This window comes from Podarcis pityusensis (genome assembly GCF_964106645.2).
Source record: "Podarcis pityusensis genome assembly, chromosome: 13".
Taxonomy (NCBI): Eukaryota; Metazoa; Chordata; class Lepidosauria; order Squamata; family Lacertidae; genus Podarcis; species Podarcis pityusensis.
The window spans coordinates 4,670,169-4,688,324 of record NC_138038.1 but is presented as its reverse complement, the minus strand read 5'-3'; the positions used below and the strand labels follow the sequence as shown (position 1 = coordinate 4,688,324).

The 18,156-nt window shown below is 41.3% G+C and overlaps 1 protein-coding gene across 5 annotated transcripts in view; it reads left to right on the top strand.

Annotated features, from left to right (window-relative positions):
- Window positions 1-18,156, top strand: part of TEX10 (testis expressed 10) — a 32,704-nt gene that overhangs the window by 5,557 nt on the left and 8,991 nt on the right. For all 5 annotated transcript variants that reach the window (XM_080976608.1, XM_080976609.1, XM_080976607.1 and 2 more), the window contains 8 exons: window positions 486-732; window positions 916-1,028; window positions 1,754-2,013; window positions 2,956-3,091; window positions 5,392-5,567; window positions 7,555-7,732; window positions 12,709-12,797; window positions 14,591-14,724. In XM_080976608.1, coding sequence (XP_080832734.1) covers window positions 486-732; window positions 916-1,028; window positions 1,754-2,013; window positions 2,956-3,091; window positions 5,392-5,567; window positions 7,555-7,732; window positions 12,709-12,797; window positions 14,591-14,724 — 1,333 coding nt within the window. The remainder of the gene's footprint in view (window positions 1-485; window positions 733-915; window positions 1,029-1,753; window positions 2,014-2,955; window positions 3,092-5,391; window positions 5,568-7,554; window positions 7,733-12,708; window positions 12,798-14,590; window positions 14,725-18,156) is intronic.

Here is an 18,156-nt window from a genome sequence, read left to right as displayed (position 1 = left end):
GTGAGGCTTATTGCAGTAATGCTGTGCAGTCACACACGTGGGTTTTGTGCAGAGCCTCTTTTGAGAAGACTGCAGACTTGGGCTGCCATTCATATGGGTGGCCCATGAGTTATGCTTATGCATCAAGGAGTGTGGCTCCCACCTTTCTGCACCCAAATTGAGGAGGCTGGGTTTTCATTGGCTACTGCCTATACATGTTTCTCATGAACCACTCACTTTCATGGAGCAATGTAAGAACAATAGCACAATTATAACTGTAAATAACCTGTACATGGTCTCCTCCAAATTGACATCATTTTGTATAAATGGCTGTTCTCCTGACCAGCTTTCATACATGCTCATACAGCCGGGTGTATACGACTTCAAAATAAGTCTTACTGTGTCAAACAGGGCTTATTCTGGGTCTCTGTGTGTAGAATTATAACTGTAAATACATTTCTTTCTGTGCAGTAGTTTTGTAAAGAATGTTTTGGCCTTTGTTCTAGGTCTTTGGTAAGTATGACAGGCAGTGTTGAAAATGGCCTGTCATCTCCTGAGAATTTAAAACGATTTATTCAAATTATAATTCCATTGCTGCTTAATTGTTGGATTGAAGCATCGCCTGCACAACTTGCGACTCCCATTCTTGGAAATCTTCTGGAACCTGGATCTCAGCAGCTAATGGAGCAAGTACTTGGTATCATATACCTGTTGTGGAAGCTTGTAAAGCAAAATGAAGATCAGGATGAAATGGTAAGAAACGGAAGTTGCTGAACTGATATGTCACAGGACATTATTTGCATCCTTGTCCTCTTACCTAATCAAGTTTGGAAAAAATCCATAAATTAGCCCCTTATGATCTTTCTATTTGTATACCTTTCCTTAAAACTCTTAGCACTTGGAGAAAATTATTAATGTGTGGTGTCTTTCTTACAGGAAGTGTGGCTTCGAGCAAATTACCTGAATGACTTCAAGCACCATTTCATGTCTCATTTTCCTTATTCTTTCCAAGAAACAAGCAAGCACCGAAAGAAAGAGCCCTTGAAAAGGTATTGCTTATAAGACCAGGAGAGTCAGAAGTGAGCGGTTCCCTTTTCAGATAATCAGTAGGTTGTGATCCGAGTTCTTAAATTTTCACAACCATAGAAAAATCCTGGAGTAGCAGTGGAGAAAGCTCAGCAGTTGGTTGATTGACAGGCATTTTTCTCCCCCCCCCCAAATAATCCTCACTGTAAGGAATTTTTGTTGTTGTTAACTCAGAGTAACAGTAATTCCTTCATAAGTAATGCATAATGCAGTTTTGTTCATAAGAGAATATTTTCAGACAATTAATTTGATTGAGTTCTGTTTTTTTGATGTGTTTTGATGTATGGTATTGCATAAGCCAACTAACTGGAGAGAGATACCTGTGTACTCCATAGTAATTTGTGCTTGTCCTATGTGGATGAAAGACTGATAGATGCAACCAGCACTTTTCTCTTATACTGGCATTTGTTCAAATATGTGCTAAATTATAGTTTTCCAGGAATAGTCCCCAGTGAGCCTTGGGTTTGCAAGTTTTCCTTCTGCTTTTTGGCATTGCCACCAGGAAAAATTCAGACGCTTACTCTTCTGTGTTCATGTTGCAGTGGAACCTGTTGAAACTTTTAATGCCTTGGAGTATATGCCTTCTTATTTGAAATATCTATAGAGTAATGGGCCCCAGTAGAATTCTTCACTATTGAATAATGCTTTGTGCCAGTTTTCAAAAACTGTTTCCCTGTCTTTCATTTAGCAACAAGTATTGTATGACGTCGTCAAACATTGATCATCTCATGTTGAATTTAACCTTATGTGAAATCATGGTCTCATTGGCGAGTGCTTCAACACTGCAAATGGATTCTCATTGGCTAGATATGATTAGAAAGTTTGTGATAGAGACCCTCCACGATGGTTGTAAGCTCCCCCTTCACAATGGCTGTAAGTTAAACAGTAAGCAATTGAATAAATTGCTCAAAGTGACTTGGAGACTTCTACAGATACAAATAAACAAAGGTAAGACCCACTGAGTGTACAGTCTTTGTCTATGAATTTACCAATATGTGGCATTTTTCTAGGCTATTTGCATTTCTTCCCTTCAGTGAGACAATCCAGAAGTGATTTAGAGCAGTTTTGTGCCTTAGATTAATACAGTTCACCTCCTCTCCTGACTGTAAAAGATATGATCAGAACACGCACCCTTTTTATATTCCAGAACTCACTGTGGTGCCAAACCACTGTTTGTAGCAAGAGTTAGCAGCAGAAAAAAATGGCTGCATGCATAATTTTACAGTGATAGATTCTCCATTTGAATATGTACTAGATTTTAGAAATGTTTAGATTTTTCCCCTCTCATGATGTTCAATAAGGAAGTTACCAGCAGTGGATTTTATTGTTAGCTTAGAATTGGAAGACAAGGCAAAATTTGTAAGTTTGAGATATGCAAAACTGACACAGCTATGACATTCTTATAATGAATTTAGCCCTGCGTGATGTATCACATACATCACCCAGGACTTGTTTGAGGGCCAGAGCATGATGGCACCTTCGCCTGGTGGTATATCACAAGTGAAACAACCACCGCTCCTGAGTCCCTCCACCGCTGGCGCATGGAGGGAGGAATAAGCTATGCTGGCCCTCGTCTCACGCTGAAATTGCCACTGAAGAAGCTGAGGTGGTTTCACCCCGGTGCCTTGTAGAACCAGGGCGAGTGCAACTTGTTCCCCTCTTATTTTTCAACATGTGTTTTGTTTGCTACTTTGCCCTTTAGCATGTTCATGCTTTAGCATGAAGATACAATAACATCCACACAATTACATCTGATGCCACACTGGCCTTTGCTATAGTTTCATAGTTACCCATTTTAGATGTGTGGTTTGGTGCAAGAAATTGCTGAATACCTGTTCCAAAGTATGGAGAGAAGGTAAAACATCATTTTTCATTTGTCTTCCCTCTTAGTGGCAGCAGAGACGCTAATGAAAGCCGTGTATACTCTTTACCAGCAAAGAAACCTTTCTTTCCCTATTCGTACATTGCTTTTGAATTTTTTTAGCAGAGTTTATCAGAAGGAAGAGTTGAACCTTCATACGAACAGGTAACAATTTTTATTATTTTTCATTTCAGCTTTCAGTTCAATTTCCCAAAGTCTAAACTAGGCTTTATCTTGATTTTTTTAAAATAAAAAAATTGTCCATATAATCCAAATAACAGAATAGAACTTTATCAGACAAACACATAAAAACTAAACCAAACCAAGGCTGGCATGGATGTTTATATTGTAAACTGCCCTGTTTACCTCGGATGAAGGGCTTTATATAAATTTAATAAATAATAGGAAGAAGAAAGTTACATTCACAAGAAAAATGATAAAGCTGGTTTCCCTCCCCTTATGGTTTTGACTTTTAAAATGGGGCTTTTATTTTAAATTGCATTTTAACCTGTATTTTAAATCCCCCCCCTTATTATGCTTTTACTGAAATTTTATTGGTGTTAGCTGCCCTGAGCCCGGCTCTGGCCGGGGAGGGCGGGGTATAAATAATATTATTATTATTTATTATTATTACTATTATTAATAATAATAAGATAGGAACAAGTAAGTGGAGAGTATCCACAAGAGTCATGTGGTGCACACGACTTAAAACGTATACAGAAGTAAAAAACCTGTATTTCTGTACATAAAGGCTCTGTATTACATCAAGAAAAAAATTCAGTGATTTAGATGTTGCTTAACCCAGATTTCTTGAGAGGCTTGTGGAAGAGACAAATGTAAATTTTCTTTTTTTTTTTTATGTATTCAATAAAATCCCACCAAACTGGGACAAAAGAGGTTACACTTGTTTTTCCTTTCAAAAAACATGTGTACCATGTTTATTCACTCATGCTGGGAGAATGGAGGGGGGGGTGCAGCAGCGTACCTGGGTGGGGGGGACCCTGGAGTTTCGCTTTGTGTCCATCAGCTTGTGTGCTGGCGATGGAGACAATTCTCTTGAAGCGTGGCCCTGTGGAGGAAGAAGGACTCGGTATCCTCCTGGCAGATGTGGGGAATGGATGCCCAATGCCCCTGCCCTGACATTGCTCCCAAAGAAAGCTTGGCCCACCCACTTCAGGACAAGAGCATCTCCCATTCTCTGTTGACACTCAACTTGGAGGGTGTTCTCCCAGCCCCAGGCAAATCTTTCCTTCCTCCTACCTGTTCTATTTACACAGACTGCTTCTCCAGGAGCCACATGTTCTGATGATCTTCAGAAAATTGTGTTGTTTAGAAAAAAATATAAATGGCTTAAATAAAAAAAAAATCCCTAAGGTGGCATACATAAAACAATTATCAATGATACACAAATGAAATCAGCGGAATTTAAAAATCGGTATACAGTGGTACCTCTGGTTGCGGACGGGATTCCGCAACCTGAGGACCGCTTCTGCGCATGCATGTGCGGTGAAACCCGGTAAAATACTTCCGGGTTTGCCGCATGCGCATCCCGAAGTTTACATAACCAGAGGGTTACATAAACAGAGGTATGACTGTACGTAACTAAATTATATGTCCGGATAAGCTTGCTGATTTTTTAAAATAAAAATGCAGGTGTCCGAAATAGTATAATGCGGGTGCCTGTGTGATGTTAATAGATGATTTCCAGCAGCTGACTGGGTCAAAAGTGTGGCAGTGCAGAACAGAACACTCCAGAAGTAGGGATAGGAATTGCGTGGGAATACTAAATATAAAGGTATGCTGAAGGCTTAAATTGTAATTTTGTTTGTTTATATAGGATACGATCAGCCTTGAACACTTACGGAAATGTGTAAATCATATGTACTTAATTAGGGCAAGTTCTTTTTTTTGAACCTTCCAGCTTGAGAGGGGAGGGTGCTTCTCAGTGTTTCCAGATGCTTCTTACTGTTTGCAAGTGGCAGTCGACTGGCAATGGGTTTTGCTTTTTCATTTCCTTTATATTGTATTTGTGTTGTCTCAAAGGGGGCAGGATCCCTCATGGTAGCAACTGGCCATCAGCTACTACTGCCTGCCCCCCCAACACCCCAAATGTCTGTAGAACAGAATTGTCCTGCAATTCAGCATCATTCCAGGGACACTTGGGGGAGAAAGAGTGGGGGCTGCCATCATGCAATAAATAAATGCAATAAATCAACTTAGGCCACAGTAAAAACACATTGTACAATTAAAAACCACAGAGGGAAACTGTCAATGAGTACCTTGAGAAACAGTTTTGACACTCTCTTCCACTGAGGAAATCCCTGCCAAAATTTGCCATGTGAAAATGGGCTGATGAATTGGGGTGGAGGGGTTCCTCCTCTTCAAAACCAAGTTTCCCATTCTCTGAAACGATATTCTAACACGTATTACTTTCCCTTTCCCTTTTTCTCCCTTGCACATACTAGAAGCAGGAGCAAAGTATTAACTCGTTGGCTGGCTGGTCTACCTCAACAACTTGTTCTTCTTGGTTTGAGAAACGCTGAGCTTTCGGACCAGTTGATTGGTACTATTTATTCGGCTGCATCCCGGGCAAACAAAGAAATCCTGCAAAGTTTGCAAGCTGCTGCTCCTCGAATTTACGGTACCTCATTTGCAGAACTTCTTAAATTAGCAATAGGGAATAAAGACTCTTGGTTTCTGAGGAATCCCAGATGATGGGTATTTTTTGGTTTCTCCTCTCATAATAATAGGCTGCTTCCTTGATATTATGGTAAGCCATCACAGGAGCTGTAGTGTTCTTTGGAAGTGAGAAGTACATGTGCCAAATTAGTTTTGTGGAAAGAAGAAATCTGGAGATAATGCTATCCACATATATATTTCATTATTTAAAAAAAATATATGTACTTTCCCAGGCAAAGCCCTTCCAAAGCTGCTTACAAAAAAAGTAGTTTCTTTTTTTAAATCAATATTGCTCTATCACAATGTGTGACAGCTGTGGAAAAGGTGGATTTCATGCTAGAAATCATTAGGAAAAGGATTGAAAAGAAACCAGCCATATTTTAATGCCTTTAGTGTGCTGTTGTGCTCAACTACATGGGCCTTTGGTGTGATCCAGCTTCAGGTCTCTGGTGGCTTTAGTTACACCATGTTAAATGCCCCTCAGATTTCCTGATTTCACACTTGTCAATTGGAATCCTGTAACCATCACTCAATCGTATCATGGAAAAAATTCTGGAAAGGGAGCAAGAATTTGATAAATTTGTTTCAAGTGAAGGATTGGATAGGTGCAAGGGAAGAAACATGTGCTTTTCCTTCTCCATTTGAAGATGCTGGCTGAATCTGGGTGATGAATGAACCTACATAATTGAGCAGTTCTTTGAAGAAAATGCAGTGACGTGGGTGGCGCTGTGGGTTAAACCACAGTGCCTAGGACCTGCCGATCGAAAGGTCGGCGGTTCGAATCCCCGCGGCGGGGTGAGCTCCTGTTGCTCGGTCCCAGCTCCTGCCCACCTAGCAGTTCGAAAGCACCCCAAAGTGCAAGTAGATAAATAGGGACCGCTCTCCAGCGGGAAGGTAAACAGCGTTTCCGTGTGCTGCGCTGGTTCGCCAGCTGCGGCTTAGTCACACTGGCCACGTGACCCGGAAGCTGTCTGTGGACAAGCGCTGGCTCCCGGCCTCTTGAGCGAGATGAGCGCGCAACCCTAGAGTCGGTCACGACTGGCCCTGACGGGCAGGGGTACCTTTACCTTTGAAGAAAATTGAATAGTTCTTTGGCATCATTCATTTTTAGCTGGTGTGCCTTCTTCCTGGGCTCTGGGCACAAGCAACATCCAGAACCTCCTAGAGCTAAGTGAACGAGTTCTGGTGGGACCCTACGCCTCGCCCCAGCCCCATGGACACGCTCAGAAGGGCTCCTGCTTCTCTCAGGTCCTTTTTGAAATCTGCAGTGGGAGCATCAAGCAGAGCCTTCCCTTCCCTTCCCTCCATTCCTTTCTCTCTCAACTGCTCTTCTGACTTTTACATTGGTGTTCATTTTCATTCTGTTCCATTTCCAGCGGGTGCCATTGTGACTCTGGTCTTTTCATCTTTTATCAAGGCCCCCCGAGGGACTGCTGCTGCCCACTCAGTCTTTTTCCTGCTAGTTCCTGTCACCTGCTTCCCAGTGCCAACCGCCGTCACAATACCCCGTAGTTTTTTGGGAGGAATCTCTGTCCCTGAACTATGCAGCTTGACACGTTGATTGGACCTTGTGTGATAGGAATCTGGGCTCGAGGAGATAACTTCTTTGAGGTGGACAATGCTGAATCTGATACTGCCTTGGTACCACCTGCCCTGGCTCTTTGTGTGTGGGATGGCATGCACCATGAAGAAGTGGGTAGGATTGCCTAGCGGTAGCTGTGGTTCTCTGGAGTGGCCCCCGTGCAGTTACACAGCCCACCCTCTTTCTCCACAGTAGGTGAAATTTCAGCCTGCTCTTGCTCTGGGATTTCCTGATGTGGCTCTTGTGGTAATGCAACCAGTTTCTCCTTTACAGTAGTTTAGAGTGGAGCGCAGAAACTTGTGCCAGCTGAAAAAGCACCCTATTTTGAGGTTTTCAGATGATGTTAGCTGCTGATTCTTTTTTTCAGATCCACTAGATGGTGCTGTCGCTATTTTGCCAGAAGAATCACAGCAACGTTTAGTCCAGCTGGTCTATTTTCTGCCACATTTACCAGGCAATCTGCTTTCTTCTCTCAGTCGCTGCTGCATTATGGGAAAACTGTCGGTAAAGTTATCGACTACTCTTATCGGGATAGTGCGTATGAGGTAAGCAACCTATTTCCATGGGCAAATTTGACTATTGAAGGAGAAGCTTAATGTTGCATCTTCTCAAACCATAATTTGTCAATATAATTTTGAAGGTGCGTGCACATGAAGTAAGGAAGAGGATGTGGAGAAACCATTGTGAGGGAAAGAGGGGAGCCGCTGTGGATGGGAAATGGAGGAGACGACAGGGAAGGATCAGGAAAATAGATGAAACGGGTCAGTTGCATAAGGAAGGAATAAGCGATTAGAGGGGGGATATATTCAAACACTGAAATGCAGTTGAAAAATAGGGATGGAGGTTCATTGTGGTGGAAAGAAGTTGGAGAGGATATAAGGAGCAGGCTCTTGCTGTCCCAGTGAAAGGAAAGATACACTGCGGGCACTTTGACAGTCGTGCTGCTGCTATATGCCTCACAAAATGGCATGCTCTTAAAGGCAATCTGTTGTGACGGACAGCATTGACTGTGCCTAAATGCTATTACTTCTCTTCTTGCAAGCTCCTGGGGAACGATGACAGGAGCGCTCCCTCCCTCCCATGGAGATCTTGCAAGCTGGCGATTTTGCTGTGGGTTTAGGCTAGTTGTTAATCTGTCCCAAGGGCGCCCGTCATTCAGGCATCATGTCTTTACATGTCTTTACCCATACTTTTGAAGGGGGGGGGAGTTGCTGATTGAAAACGTTTTTTACTTGTATTGGTTATGGATTGTGTTGCCCGCTTTACTTTTGAAATATTGTTAATTGTGGTTTTAATAAACTTGTATTCCCTACCCTGGAAGGCTTAAAATACAATCTTATCTCTGACAAAATACTGTTTCTAAAAAAAAGGAGTTACTGTAGCAATCTGTTTTTACAAATAATACATTACAAAATGAAAGGTTATTAACAAAATATAAAAATATTTAAGCTGCAATTTTGTAGGGTTTATAGAGGCCAAATCCCCATTGAAACATATAAATATGAATGTTAATAATGAAAGAGCAAACACGTTTCAACATTGAGTCCTTTTCAGGAGCCAGATATGTTTACAGTTAAAATAGACTCAAATCACTGTGGTTGGTACCTTGGAGGAATATGCACAGTTTTTTACCTTAACTTCATTGTTCCTGCCCTGAGACCATTTGGTGAAAAGTGAGTTATAAGTATTTGAAATAAAAGAAACCACACCACAACGTTTTCCCTCGGGAGAGCTTAGCGGTTGCTTTCTGTGTGATTTCATTACATCTCCATCCTGCATTTCTTCACCATGGAATCCAAGGTGACAGACATGTGGTTCCCCCATCTGGCCACTGACCATACCTGGACCTGCTTAGCTTCAGGAGGATCTTCTGTACTTTCAGAGTACAGTGGTACTTCTGGATACAAATGGGATCCATTCCGGAGCCCCGTTCGCATCTAGAAGCAAATGTAACTAGCGATGGCACGTCTGCGCACACGCGTGTCGCTTTTTGCTGCTTCTGCGCATGTGCGTGACGTCATTTTGAGCGTCTGCTCATGCGCAAGCGGCAAAACCTGGAAGTAATGCGCTCCATTACTTCCCGGTTGCAGCGGAGCGCAACTCGAACGCGCTCAACCCGAAGCGCATTCAACCCGAGGTATGACTGTATACCCTGGGACTTTATTTGAATGTTACAGAAGAAGTGGCCTAAAAACCTCCTTGCAGATTCATTTCTGTTCACAGAGCTGACCTCTCCCAGGTAGAAAACAACAAAAGCACCTTAACGATCTTGGGTCAGTACATTCCTCTGGAACATCTGGTTATTTTTCTTTTACAAATATATTGTAGGAATAAAATAGCCGTTAATTAAAGACATGTTTGGAAGAAAGAATTGTCATACTGTTCCTCATAAAACATAATAAAAAGTGGTATTTTTATTTGGCCCTCATTTTGTTTGGTGAAATAATGATGTTTTCAAAGATGGAAATGTAAAGCTCACTGGCTCTTCACACAAAGGAAGTAAAATTGCTGCTACTGGTATTCTAAGCCATGGGTAGGCAAACTAAGGCCCGGGGGCCGGATCCGGCCCAATTGCCTTCTCAATCCGGCCTGCGGACTGTCCAGAAATCAGCATGTTTTTACATGGGTAGAACGTGTGCTTTTATTTAAAATGCATCTCTGGGTTATTTCTGGGGCATAGGAATTCGTTCATTATTATTTTTTCAAAATATGGTCCGGCCCACCACAAGCTCTGAGGGACAGTGAGCCAGCCCCCTGCTGAAAAAAAATTGCTGACCCCTGTCTAAGCTATATATACTCAAGGGGGAGAAGCACTTTCATCCAGCAAATCTGATCCAACATTGGTCATTCTTCCACAGGCCATTTTTGGCAGGTCATCAGCCGGTGACATCAGGTGAATCTGCACCCGCTGGAAAGCAGCAGGGCTGGCATTGGGCACAGTGGGGAGGGGCTGCTTCAAGCTGTGCGCTCCCCATTGATTCTAACTTGCCGGGCTTGCATTTGCCACTGTTTAAATTGGCCATCAGATGCAGCCCCTGTTTTCAGCAGGGGTTGGTTCTACGGGAGCTGCTACTGTTGTTGTCGTTCATTTCATTTCATTTCTATACCACTTTAAATGTTTAGGAAAAAATCACAAAAGTGACTTACAACCCATTAAAATATCGAATACAACAATCCAGAATAAACCATTACTGAATAAAGTCAAATGTAAATTATACATTCAAAGCAACATAATTAACAGGAAAGTAAAATATTATCTTGAAGATTTCAAAACATTGCAAAGGAGGTCAGCTACATACTGCCTATTTAACGCAGCAAAGTTAACAACAACAGAATCTTAAACATTTCAAAAGAAAACATTACTGAAGGAAGTAAAATATAAAATGCACATTTAAAACCGCATAATTAACAAGGGAACAGTGTATTCAGGCACATCTTTCCAGCAGATGGAGGTTAACATTGTCACTAGATGGCACTGTGTGTCTTCTGTGTAAACAGACTGGTTGAACGGAGATGTATATTACTCGTATTCTAAACCTCATCCTTCATATTTTTCATGCTTTTTAAGCAATTTGAAATAGAATAATAGATTCTTCTACTGCGTAGCTGCTATTGCCATTGGGTTTTTTACATTGCTATGTACAAAATATTTGTTTAGAATTAAGTTTCGGCAGTGTAAGTGTCAAAATTATAATCTTGATAATTTAGTCAAGTGGATTCAAGCAGTTAGTGAGGAGATCTGTGGGAAAGTTTGTATTTTATCTTTATGCAGGTAGTCTGAACATTTGACACACCACATATTTACATAGCATTGCAGCACAAACATGATACATTGCAGCTCATAGTTAATGAAACAGTATTTCACTGACATTGATATAATCTCTATTGTAGATTAAGATGTGACACCTTTTAGGATGATTTTGAAGTCATAATCACATTGCTGAATGTGATTATTAGCTTTATAAAGGGTCATGGATGAGGTTTTAACTAGCTGTTGGATAAAATTCATGATTTTGCTTCATCAGAAGAAACTAGTTGAAAGCAGAACAGGTTAGCCAATGTCTAAATGCTGCTGTGGTTGAGCATGTTGTTGTTAGCAAGTATTAGCAAGCAGTTGGTGGCGTAAAGGTAAAGGGACCCCTGACCATTAGATCCAGTCACGGACGAATCTGGGGTTGTGGCGCTCATCTCGCTTTATTGACCGAGGGAGCCGGCGTACAGCTTCCGGGTCATGTGGCCAGCACGACTAAGCTGCTTCTGGCGAACCAGAGCAGCGCATGAAAACATCATTTACCTTCCCACCAGAGCAGTACCTATTTATCTACTTGCACTTCATGCTTTCTAACTGCTAGGTTGGCAGGAGCAGGGACCGAGCAACGGGAGCTCACCCCATCGCGGGGATTCGAACCGCCAACCTTCTGATCGGCAAGGCCTAGGCTCTGTGGTTTAACGCCACCTTTATTAAATATTGTCTTCAGACACAATCTGCAGTTCCTTGAGATGAGCCAGTGGACTCTTGGCAACATTTTGCATGCAGGTCTTGCTATCTAAACACATTTCCTGCGTTCTTAGGAAATAGTTTGTTAGGCAAGCGTTCACATAACCAGTCAACATTCTCCATTGATTTCTATGGGGAAATTTCTAATGCGGTCTTGGCCATGGAATTTTGGCCCCACCTTGGTTTCTGGTAAAATGGCTGCCACAGACCAGCAAAACACAAAAAAGTAAGGCTGTCTATTTGTTTTTAGTACTGCACAATTGTCCTACTCTTTGAATATTTGATCCTGCTGTGTGTATAGCAAAGTTTGGGTACTAATGCCTCGTGTTTGAATAATTGGGTTTTTGCAGAACGAGTGTTGAATAGTGGGACCTGTGTATTTTCATAGCTTTCTCTTTAGATGCTGGTTTTGGCATACCCTTTAGTTCCTTCTTGATCAAGAAGAGTCCATATACTGTGGTATAGATTTAGTATAATTTAGAAAAATATTTTGAGCTCATTTACCCTCCTGACTTTTAAAGAAACTTTTGAATGACTACCAACTTGATTTCATCTTTTTCTCCCCATTTGGCAGGTTCACAATCATATAACGAAAGCTCATGTTCACGTTTCATTCAAGAATGCATATAACTATCATTAACCCTTATTTATTCTTCAAAAACACTTTTACGATATGAGGTTATTAAGAATGGGTTGGATGCTTTGAAAACATTGTATTCTTATAAATATCCCTTGCTCGCTTTTTGCATTCTTTCCAACTTAGATTTTTACTTTCATTTTGTAGAAAACAAACCCTAGTAAACACCTGAAAAAGGTTACAAGACCTGCTTTCCTGCTTATCTCTGCAGTGTTCCACCACCTGAGCCAGGCATATTTTGGATATTTAGCGGTTGGCTGAGGGAAAAGGGCTGTGAGATGACAGGCATGTGTGGAACAGTTCTACCCCTCCCCTACCATCACATCTCGTTTGGACTTGAATTTTCATGTATCCTAATAACCCTTCTTTTAAAAAAAATTAAATAGATCCTCTTTTGTGGGATGGAAGTACCCAGTGCAAGGCAACTCAGTGACTGATCTGGATTACTTCAGCTTCTTGTTTTCAACTCTTACAGGTAATCTGTGTGAATTTAATTTTTTTTTTTTTATTTCAGCATAATTTTGTTGAATTTCATTTAGGAAAAATGTTGCGTTAAGTAGATTGAAGGCAAACATCCTGTAATGCCTTGTACAAACAATGGCTAATCATCAACATAAAAGCGAGAATTTAAGAAGCGATTATTATGAGTGATCAAGCACCCTGTGACTGCTAATTCACCTACCTGCTGTCAGATTTCAGTTGCCTTCATTTTTTCACTGGGGAGCTTCTCTGTGGGCACCACCGGTGCTGCCTGGCATTGTTTTCTGTTTTAAGACCTTTTGAGATGTTTTATTTCCACAAGACCAGGCGGGTATCCTTTTGCTCTGTTCTCCCAATTACCTTCCAGTAAAGTTTCTGTTTTTGAAATAGTGGTGAGTCCACTGTTTCAGCAGTATTCTAGCAGTATTCTAGAACTATAACTAAGCTCAGCAGTATTCCAGAACTTCCCAAATAACTGCCACCAGTATGGTTCTGTACACCTGTCTTGCAGATGTATAAAAGGTGGCTGGATTATGGAGACAGAGGACCAGTAGCTCCTGAATGTCATAGTAAAATTATTTTTGTTTCCAGCATCCCCTCCATTCTTAAACTTTCCTTGCTACCAAACAGCCTCATCAGTCCTTGATCCTCTTTCTTGTGTGTCCAAAATCCTGTACTGCCCAAGTAATTCTTCTCATGCCCTTGTATGCCAATATTATCAATATCTTCCTCTTAATCACACTGTTCCCTGGCTTGCTTCAGACCTTCATAATCTACAATACAAATATTAATGTGCAGCCACAACACAATCACAATCTTTTTATATAAAGCTTCAAATACAAAACACTTTAAAAAACACCCCAAACCACTGATAGAGGTTAGCATCAGATCTGTTTGAAGGTTTATGTTTGTCTATCACTAGTATTGTTTCTAATTTCAGCTTAATTCACTATTAAAACCTGATTGTTAAGAAGTCTGGTTGTGAATCCACTTACCTAGTAGTAATCGCCCTGTTGAATTCAGCAGTATTTTCTTCTGATTAGTTGTGGCTAGGACTCGCAAAGTTTCATAGTGAGACCAGACTTGTCTTTAAAATGGCAAAACATGAGAGTGAGTCATTAAAACTGAGCATTAGTAATGAATAGTTGGCTCAGTTAAGTAATTTCCCCTAGCTTTTAATAACACCCAGGCCCTCAGAAGTATGGGTAGGATCCAAAGACACATGAAACTCGTCCCATAAACCCTACGAAGCTCTTCCTAAGCAGTAGCCAAATGATGAACTGCTTTTGAAACAAGAATGCTTCAAAGCATGGGAAGCTCAGCTGCTCAAGAAGTGGGATGTGGAACAACAATTCTATTTGTCTGGCACAAGCTACCAGCAGGAACTTAAGCAGTAGTTATCCAGTCATTCTAAGGATTGGCTAAAGCTAATTATTTACTAAATTATCCCATGGAAATCTATGTGATTGTAAACACATACTTAATGCTGTCTCATGGAAACTAATTGAGATTGTAAGTGCTTAACTTGGATCGTGTCCAGGGTGTAATTCTGCTAGCATACTTTCCTCATTATGTTTGAAGATTTGTTTGTTTGCATGTTTAAGTATCATTCTGATTTTGACCGCAGGTCTTGTATATTTCCCTTTATACTTCACAAATATGAACTGTGGGATAGAATCTTTTTAATGACTTGTTAACCAGTATTTTTTAATTATAGATGGAAAATAGCAGAATGGTAATTCCCTCTGGGGTCTGCTCCTAATGGGCTTCTCTGTCAACTTTTTCCAGGCTTCTCCCGAGAAGAGCTGACTAACCTGCAGAGCATCAGAGGGAGGCCACACATAAGCCAAACGCAGCTCTCCCCAGTCCAGATCTACTTGACAGATCTGGATCAGTTTTCATATCACTGGGCAATGACAGAGGTAAGACCGTCCACACGGAGAATTCAGAGTTAAAATATCCTAGGCTGGCATGTCTGTAGGCTCAGTATTGGTGGTAAATGTTCTATAGGGAGTAAAAATATATGTTTTTCCCTGACTACGTTTCTCGTGAGAGAAAAAGGATGCCAGTGTGGTGGCTAAAGCTGAATATTAGTGGTTTCATTACAGTCTCACTAAAGCCTAAGATCAGCCTCAGAATAAGTGGTTCCTCAATAGCAGGCATAGACGGCCCAGGTAGAGTCTTTCCTTTTTTCTGCAAGATATGGTGGCTGCACGCCCTCTTCACATCAGGGTGCATTGAAAGGTTTGCTGGCCATTGGTGTCCCCTAGGAACTCTGCAAGAGAGCCAGCGTGGTTAAGAGTGGTGGACTCGTAATCTGGTGAGCCGGGTTCGCTTCCCCGCTCCTCCACATGCAGCTGCTGGGTGGCCGTGGGCCAGTCACACTTCTCTGAAGTCTCTCAGCCCCACTCACCTCACAGAGTGTTTGTTGTGGGGGAGGAAGGGAAAGGAGATTGTGAGCCGCTTTGAGACTCCTTAAAGGGAGTGAAAGGCGGGATATCAAGTCCAAACTCCTCCTCCTCCTCCTCCTCCTCCTCCTCCTCCTCCTCCTCCTCCTCCTCCTGTCCTTGAGGGTGGATTCACTTGATGCTCCTGTTAGTTCTGGGCTCAAACTCATAGGACCCTAGTTTTGATTTTGCACAGTCGTTCTCCAGTAGCTGAGCGAGAGTTCCATCTTGCTGGACTGTTCCCCAGGAAGCGTTGTCACATCTTCTGGCCCTGCCTTCTCAGCAGAAGTGCATACTGCTGAATTGTGCTTAGAGGTGACTCTTCTGTTAGAAGGCTGGCATTGGATTCAGAATGGGGAATGGGCCTTGTCTTGAATTTGCACTGCCAGCATTGCCATCTTCTCACAGCTTAGATAGCATTGCTTTTGCTTTGCTGTTGTGGTCAGTTTGAGGAGCAAGGTGAAAAACAGCCTATTTCACGTTTCCTTTTTGAAGTAGGAAATGAAAATAAGTGTACTTTACAAACACATTAAGGCGTTGATTACACTACAGTGTAACTATCCATATTTTGGAGTCTTGGCCACCTCGAATGTAAGCTTAGGTGATTCTTTCACTTTACGTACGTGATCTGCAGGATATTTGGTAAGAAATTATTTTTATTGAATTTTTTGCTGAATAAAGACTGAAAATAAAAGTGGCAGGGCACAGTGACACAGTCAGTATGTGTAACAGCAAAAGAAGTTACAATGGTAAGTTATCACAAAGATGCACCTTTGTGTGGAGCAAAGTTACATATAGCTTTCTTGAAGCTGTGTCAGTCCATTGAGCCTGCAGGATATTTATGGAAACAGAAGTAAATAAAAATATTCGGTTCAAACCAAGCAGTTCTTTGCGTTTTTAGAACTGCTCACGTGAGACATTGCCAACCGGTTGTAGGAAGATTGTAATGGTGTCTGGCTGGATCCCTTAGACACAGTGGTGCAAATTTTACTTTGTATGTTCTTTCAGAATAAAAATAGCAATGCTTTTATGTGATGTTATTTGCGTTTTCAAGCAACCCACAATCCCCTGAACAGTTATCTCTGTGTATCTGAAATACTCTGGGCATTGTCACCAGAGCTTTGAGCTTTCAGAAGATGCTTTTTAGCAGTGGCTTGGCTAAGCACATGAGGTTCAGAAGGGAAGATACTCTTGAGTCAATGATTAAAAGCCAAAAGAATAACATTTGGGGGGAAAGTTTAATATAGGGGGAAATATAAAAGTTGCACATAAGGCCATGTTGTTTAAGATGACAGTGGGAAATACAGGCTCATTTGGGGCAGATTACGTTAAAAAATATTGTCTATTACAGCATTCTTCATTTGAGCAAGTCCAGACTAGCCAGGCATTTAATTTTATTACTGGGTGATTTGGGAATATTCAGGAGAGTTCTTTTAGGCAAAGAGAGTTGTGAGTCTTTCGCTGGTCCTACTGTTTTAATTGTCAATATCCATTTTTTAAAAAAATAATAATAATCTAAATGATAGTGTGATCATTTCATTTGGGATGGAATCTTCATTGGCCAGTTTTTGAATGGATAAAATGAGCTCAACACCCACAAAAATGTGTTTCGTTTGGTGTGAACTAAAATGTGGAGAAAGCCAATTGCATATTAGAAGTAGTTTTTGTAAAAAGGAGTTTATATTGCTGCTTGGACTTACTTTATCATAGCAGCTTTTGCCTTATAACTGCATTATGAACACTTTTGATACAAAAACTTTCCCTAATCAATGGCTAGAGAAGAGACAGAAGCATCCAGCACTATCGATGCTTGTCATGGAGGCTTCTGGCTGCAAACCAATCCATTAAATTTATTTATTAAATTTATAAACAGCCGTTCATCCTAAGATCTCAGGGCGGCTCACAAGATAAAAATACAGGATAAAAGCACAAATAAATAGTTAGAATAAAAGCACAGCAAAACAAACACATTTAAAAGGCCATAGAATATTAATCAGCCCAAGGCCTGGATGAAGAGGAACATTTTCATCTAGCACCTAAAGATGTATAATAAAGGCGCCAGACAAACCTTCCTGGGGAGAGCATTCCACAAAAGGGGAGCCACTGCAGAAAAGGCTCTTTCATATGTTGCCACCCTCCCGACCTCTCATGGAGGAGACACTCGAAGAAGGGCCTCAGAGGATGATCACAGAGTCCGGGGTGGTTTATATGGTTAAATCAGGCTTCCTCAACCGGATGCCATCCAGATGTTTTGGAGCTGTGGCAACAGTTGCAACCTATTTTTTAAGAACCACAGGGCACTAATTGTCCATATAATTTGTTTGAGCACACGCCTGGACTGTGTTGGGATTTTCTAAATCGGAAGGAAGGTAGTAAGATGAGTAAATGTTTTAAGTGTCAGCATAAATGGCAGTTGGGTTATGAGTGGGGAGCGAGGTTGTTTTCCAATTACAGGCAGGGAGTCTTCATTAGCATTGGATCTGTAGTCTCAATATTGACTGTAGCCAGAGAGCAATTTGATCCTTCTGTTGTCAGCGCTTTATCCCTCGAGGCTTCATGTCTACAGGTTTGTTGCCTTTCCAGATTGCAAGATAAGGTTTCTAAGGAATTGTCTATTTATGTCACTTAATTTTCACTGTAGCACTCACTGTTCAGTGCACAAAATGTTTTAGAGTTCTGACCTCAGAAGACAGAAAAAGATGTTATCCTTTACCTCTGTTTCGTTAGCATTTCAAAATATAGCGTTTAAGGCACGTTTGAATTCTTCTTTCCTTTGCCTATGTGACGCATCCATTCATGGGTTGTTCGTCTCCCATTTGCCCAAGGCAGGGACATGTGACTTGATGGTTTCCTCTATCCTGTCCCCTGTTGGCTCTTCTCCCAGTTCAAGCTGACAAGATGGATTAA